The sequence below is a fragment of the Elgaria multicarinata genome, chromosome 3 (assembly GCF_023053635.1).
Source record: "Elgaria multicarinata webbii isolate HBS135686 ecotype San Diego chromosome 3, rElgMul1.1.pri, whole genome shotgun sequence".
Taxonomy (NCBI): Eukaryota; Metazoa; Chordata; class Lepidosauria; order Squamata; family Anguidae; genus Elgaria; species Elgaria multicarinata.
In genome coordinates this window covers 93695375-93701914 of record NC_086173.1, presented here as the reverse complement: position 1 = coordinate 93701914, position 6540 = coordinate 93695375, and the positions used below count along the sequence as shown (strand labels likewise).

General features: G+C 40.2%; 1 protein-coding gene across 2 annotated transcripts; it reads left to right on the top strand.

Moving 5' to 3' along the window:
• Positions 1-2053, top strand: MED7 (mediator complex subunit 7). Of its 2 annotated transcripts, none has more exons than XM_063123330.1 (2): positions 1-88; positions 1100-2053. In XM_063123330.1, the coding sequence occupies exon 2, from the start codon at positions 1117-1119 to the stop codon at positions 1807-1809; it is 693 nt and encodes a 230-aa protein (XP_062979400.1). In that variant the 5' UTR covers positions 1-88; positions 1100-1116; the 3' UTR covers positions 1810-2053. The 2 variants fall into 2 exon arrangements, with proteins under 2 accessions (XP_062979400.1, XP_062979398.1); XM_063123328.1 differs by having other exon boundaries at positions 22-137.
• Positions 2054-6540: the final 4487 nt, after the last annotated feature.

The following is a 6540-nucleotide window of genomic DNA, read 5'->3' as shown; positions in this document are numbered from 1 at the left end:
AGAAGAAGAAGAAGAAGAAGGAGGAGGAGGAGGAACGGAGGGAAGTGGTGGTGGCTGCGGCGAGAGCCTGTTCATTGATCTCGCTCAGGTGAGAGCTGTTCACTGATCGCTTTCTCCGCCTGGGTGCGCAGAGTCAGGTAAGCAGCAGGTTTCCCGCTCAGGGAATCTAAGCCTGCCCAGGGCTATTATTGACTCCCTTCTCCATGTGCGTTCAAACTCAGAAGTCCCTGCTTGCCTGCCTGCGCCTCTTACGAACACGGCTCATTTCGTCACAGGGACATACCTGTAAGGTGTCGGAAATAAGCCTTTCTGAAAAAGAATATTTTCAGTCGCAAGGAGCAGCACACACTCTGCTCCCTCTCATATAGCAGCGACAGGCCCAGCTCCTTAAAGCATCCTTTTTAGGGGTCAGTGGAAATCGTAGGCTCTGAATCGGATCGGGACTGCAGGGGTGGGCGGGTTAAGGACCTCCTACACACCTGTGCTGTTAGAGATGCCTTTAAAGTAACGTGTAATTTGATGTTTTTTCGGGAGGAGAGGAAGTAAGAGCAAAGTGTAACGAATCTGTGTATGCTGGATAGCCTGCGCTTTTGTGAACAATTCAGGCTGCAGTCCCATGGATCCACTAGGATTGTATTGTGTGTTCCCAACTTTGCTGTAAATGATATGGATAATTGTGTCAAGGTGCTATCCAAGTCTGCTTTTTTTAAAAAATAAAATAATTAGGTATTTTAGGTACTGACCCAAAGTATAATTTTGCTGAATAATTTACTTTTGGGCACAATCCTATGTATATTTAGACAGGAAAAATATCCTACGACTTCTAGCATTTTTTCTGTCTAAATATGCAAAGGATTGTGCCTTTACGTCCTCTGTAATGTGGGTTTAAAAAACAGCCTGACAAATCAGTTCCCAACATTTTCTAGTAATGTCTTCATCATTTGTCTTGTATACCTGGCCTGAAAGGAAAAAAGAACCAGGTCTCTTCTAATTCATAAATACTTTACTGCCTAATCACTGGTGTTAAAAATGGTACTGTCACGTTTATATTTATTTTAAATCTAAAATTCTAAGTCTTCATTTTGACTTTTTATTCTAGTAACTTGATCTGCAACAATGGGTGAACCTCAGCAAGTGAGTGCACTCCCTCCACCTCCAATGCAATATATTAAAGAATATACTGATGAAAACATTCGGAAAGGTGTGGCCCCCAAGCCTCCGCCACCTATTAAAGACAGCTATATGATGTTTGGAAACCAGTTCCAATGTGATGATTTAATTATTCGACCATTGGAAAGCCAAGGCATTGAACGATTGCATCCCATGCAGTTTGACCATAAGAAAGAACTAAGGAAACTCAACATGTCTATCCTGATCAACTTCTTGGACCTCTTGGATATATTGATTAGAAGCCCAGGCAACATAAGGCGGGAAGAAAAACTGGAAGACTTAAAGCTGTTGTTTGTTCATGTGCATCATCTCATAAATGAATATCGGCCCCATCAAGCCAGAGAAACATTGAGAGTCATGATGGAAGTGCAAAAACGCCAGCGTCTCGAAACCGCTGAGAGATTCCAGAAGCATTTAGAGCGAGTTATTGAAATGATCCAGAACTGTCTGGCCTCTCTGCCTGATGATTTGCCTCACTCAGATGGTGGGATGAGGGTAAAAGCTGAACCCATGGACGTTGAGGACAGCATAAATTGCATTGGACAGAATGAGCAGCAGAGAGCAAGTTCTAGCATGAAGAAGGATCAAATTTTGGAAAAAGATGCTAACATGTGTGGCATTATAGATGAAATGACATAAAAAAAGGATCCTGTGAGATTCTCTTTGTGTCACTGTAATAAAGTTATTGAGAGTGAAAATGAAACTGATGCTAAAAAGTTTGTTGGGTGTTTCTTGTATGATGCCTTTTGATAGTGATACTTAGGCAATCATGGAATGCAGTCTGGAAGAGTCAAACTCTGATGGTTTATTTTTGTAGCTTTTCATTGTGCACTAACTTTTGTAGACTTGGCTTTAAAGAAACATAAAAGTTATAGACAGCTTTATTGGTATAGAAAACATCATCTTTGTAATTGGGCACTGCCCATATTCCACTATTACTGATTTTATGAATGTATATGGGGAGGTTTTTTTGACAAATTTGAACATATGTTGTTAATTGTTAAATACAAACTAAAAGAAATATGCTACAGTACTGCAACAATGGTATGTACATGGAACAGAAGTTTAAAAAAAGCATCCCAAGATTTGGTATGTGTTTTTATATTAAAAAAATCATCAATTGAATTAACTGCTTTTGCACATATGAAGATTTTGGTATTTATAACAAAACTTTTTTTAGAGGTATTAATACCTGAACATATCTGTTAAAATGAATGCACTTCTTAAAAACACTTCTGTTTGATACAAAACTCTTGAACAGGCTAGCCTTGCATCTTTCAGAATGGACCCTACTATCTGACGTTCTATTGTGTTATGAAGCAATTGTTTCCCTGCTTGGATTGCTCTTGGAATAGAATGTTGGCTTAGGGAGCAATCCTATGGCCCCTAGACAGAGTCTGGGGCAGAGGGGGGGTATAGGATAGTTTGGATTCCTGGATCCAAGGTCAGAGACACTGCTTTGACCTCGGAGCCAGGAATCCGAGCTGCCTGCCCCTTCATGCTTCACCTCACAGCTGGCATGGAAAGAACTGCTCCGGCTGCCTCTCCGAGGTTGCAAAGGTACAAAAGTCCATCTAGCTGAAATGCAGGGCAGGAGGACAGCAGAAACAAAGATTGCCTCCACTGCTCCTCCTGCTTTGCATTGGCTTACTGTTATCTCAACAGGCGCAAACAGAAAAAAAAAGTCCATGGCTCGCTGGGGCATGCAGGATTTTTTCTATCTAAACATGCAGAGGACTGCACCCTTAACAAGCTTTATTCCAGTGGTGTGTAGGCAGTGGTGGCTCTGTACTAGTGGAAAGCACTTATGTTCAAACAAGGTGGTGTATCGATCTTTCATTGCACACTACTACCTACTGCAACCCTTTGTGGCATATCATATACTGTTTTGGAGGGTGCTTCAATGCTCAGCTTTGTAGAGGCCTGCACGAGATGCATGGAATCATGAGTGAAAATTGGATGTCCTAACTTGTACAAGAGTAAGCACTACTACAAAGCCCACATTGATACAATCAAGAAAAGACACTGGCAAGAGGGACCTGGGAAGTTAAACCAGCAGCTAAGTGTGGATGGCAATCTTATAGCTCCAGTTGTAGACATTTGTGAATGGTGCTACTTTAGTGAATGGGGAAAGAACGGCAGTGAGTACCAGTAAAAGCAGTAAATGTCTACGGACCCTTTGCCTAAAGATTTCCTATGTAATTTTGTCATTAGACTTAAATTACTCTTGTGCCTATTTTCTAGCCTTTTTCTCCTCCTCTATGTTGGTTTGGGTAGATCTGTGTCTAATGCTGTGTTTTGAGTAATCATTAATTTATAAACTATTGTTTCTTTATGTCAGAAATGAATTAGGAGAGTGCAAGCATTAAACAAACATTTCTACAAGCATCAGTGCATGGCAAGTTTCTTAATTGCCATTCTTGTGACATTAAAGGTTCATTCATGCTTGCAGATGTTACGGCCACAATGTTTTTTGCATTAGGTGGCAAAAGAGGGCAGCATTTCTCCAGCAAATTATAATGATTTTTTCATAGGGATGTGAGAATACATTTATTAGTAAAGACTTCCAAGAAATGTGCTTCCTATGGTTTTACCGTGAGATGCTGCTGACCTCATGTGAAATTTCATATTTAGTAAGCATTCACATAATCGTTTATTAGGGACATGAGTAAAACAGTTTTATATATCAAGTTTATTCCTGTCTGCTGTCAATGGCAATATTACAGTGGTATTTTTTTTATTTAATTTGTATCCTGCCTTTCCTCCAAAAATAGTTCTAAGAATAATAAAACAGATAAAAACAGAACTTTGATTAAAATATAAAAATAAGTGACTGTTTAAGAAGAGGGCATTTGCTCATCAATCAATGCATAGTGCCAAGACACTGAAATGTTGTTACCTCATATTTTGCATGCATAATAAGGGGACCCTATGGGTATGCTTAAGATTATTTTGTTTTTAAAAAGCACTCATTTCAATTCATTTAAATATGTTCATGTGGTTGAAGTGTGCATTAACATATTCTGCCACTGGGGGAGACTTCCTTAACAAATACATGGCTTTACAGTGCATATAGTTTGACACCAGGGGAGATTAGTAGGTTATACGCCTGCCACTTCCTCCCTGCTATGGGGCAGCGCTGCTCAGGGGATGGAGTGCACAGACTCCTCCCTTTGGGGGCTATATGGGAGTGCACCATGACAAGTGCCATCTCTAGCAGACATGGTTTTACTCATGGGGCAGACATAATATGTCCAACTCTGGCAGCTCTGCAAGTTTGCTTGAAGGGCTCTTCTAACCTGTGCAAAGCCAGGTCCGATCACTAGATAAAAATATAAAAACAGCAGTAAAAGAAATAAACGGCATCCAATGTGGCAAAACTCCCTTCAACAATAAAGCATCTAACAAAGGTTTGCCTGAATAAAAATCTATTTGCCAACTGATAGGGAACAAGGAAGCCACCTTCTCGGTGGCTGCTTCAGTGCTCTGGAACACTCTTCCCAGGGAAGCTAGACTGGCTCCCTCCTTGATGTGCTTTAGGAGGCAGGCAAAGACTTTTTTGTTCCAGCAGGCCTTTGGCGAATAATTGAGTCCTCTGTGCAAAGGACTTTTAAAACTGTCAGTTTAAATGTTTTAATATTGGAATATTTGTTATATATTTTAAACTTTGTATATTTGTATTTACAGGTTTTAAATGTATAGGTTTTAAATTTTGTAATGCCGCCTTGAGGCCCAGCATTAGACAAAAGATGGGATATAAATAAATATAATAATAATAAAGATACTGCCAGCCTAGCTTTCCTTGGCAGGAAGTTCCAGGATCTGGGAGCTACCACTAAGAAGGTTCTCTCTCGTATCCCCACCAAACATGCCTCTGATGATCGTGAAGGTGAACGAAGGGCCTCCCTAGAAGATCATAAAAGCTAGGCAGATTCATACAGGAGAATGCAATCTGGTTGTATTGGGCTTTATAGGTTATGACCAGTACTTTGAATGGTGCCCAGTAGCAGACCAGCCTCTGAAGCTGTTGTAATGAGGTCACAACATGCTCCCTGGTAAAACTAGGCTGAAAATAACAGCCTATGGGCCTGCTCATGCAACACGCTAAGCCATGGTTAGCTGCTAACCCCTTTGCAACAAATGGTTAGTGAGCGTCTTTAAACCATGATTATGCCACCATAGTTAGGAATGGTTCACATGACTAACAAATGGTTCACATGACACGCTAAGCCATAATGTTTAGCTCAAAATGGTTAATTACTGTGGTTTAGTATGTCGTCTGAACAGGGTCTTAGGTTCAAACCCGTGTAAACAACTGCATAATTTGTTTTTTCATGCATTTCCTCCGTTGATATAATTCTATTTTATTTTTTGCTTAGTTCCTACACAACTATATGGGCTTAGGGCAGGTGCCAGCCTTATAAAACAAAACTATAGAATGAAAAGCTATGAAACAATTTAAGAGTGATACTTGCTTTAGTTATGTAACTAAAGCCATCCTTCTCACTACCCACAAAAAGCCTGTCATTTGTAATCTTTTGAAATTTGGGGCTGGGGTAAGTGGGGATAAAATGGACCAAGAAATGAATTGATGGAAGAAAAGATCATACAGAGAGGGCAGCTTTGAGGTTAAGTGAAGCATCAGGGAAATAAGTAGGAAAATATCAGAGTGATGGAGAGATACTTGGACATGTGAGTGTACCTGAAGAGTGGCCAGAATGAATAAAGTTAGTGGGATCAAGAAGTTGCTGCCAGTCTTCTTAAAACATGCACACAAGTTGTGGATGAACTGAAGAAATAATGACTCCATGAAAACATTTCTGATTGTGGTTGGAAAAACCACAATTTAGCAATTTTTGGGATAACAGAGATCGCAACATAGGAAGCTGCCTTAAGAAGACACCTTAAACCACTTCTTTAACCATGGTGGTTAAGCCAGAAAGCCAGGCTGTGTTCTGAAGACACTTGAAACCACGGCTTTAACCATGGTGACTAAGGCAAAAGGGCACTTCAACATTTTAATTAGTGATTTGGATGAGGACGTGCAGGGAATGCTTATCACATTTGCAGATCACACAAAATTGGGTGGGATAACTAATACCCTGGAAGACAGAAACAAACTCCAAAGTGCTCTTGATAGGCTGGAGTGCTGGACTGAAAGCAACAGCATGAAATTTAATAGAGATAAATGCCAAGTTCTACACATAGGAAAAAGAAACCAAATGCATACTTACAAGATGGGGGATACTTGGCTCAGCAGTACTACAAGTGAGAAGGATCTTGGAATTGTTGTAGATCACAAGCTGAATATGAGCCAACAATATGATGTGGCTGCAAAAAAAGCAAACACTATCTTGAAATGCATTAGTA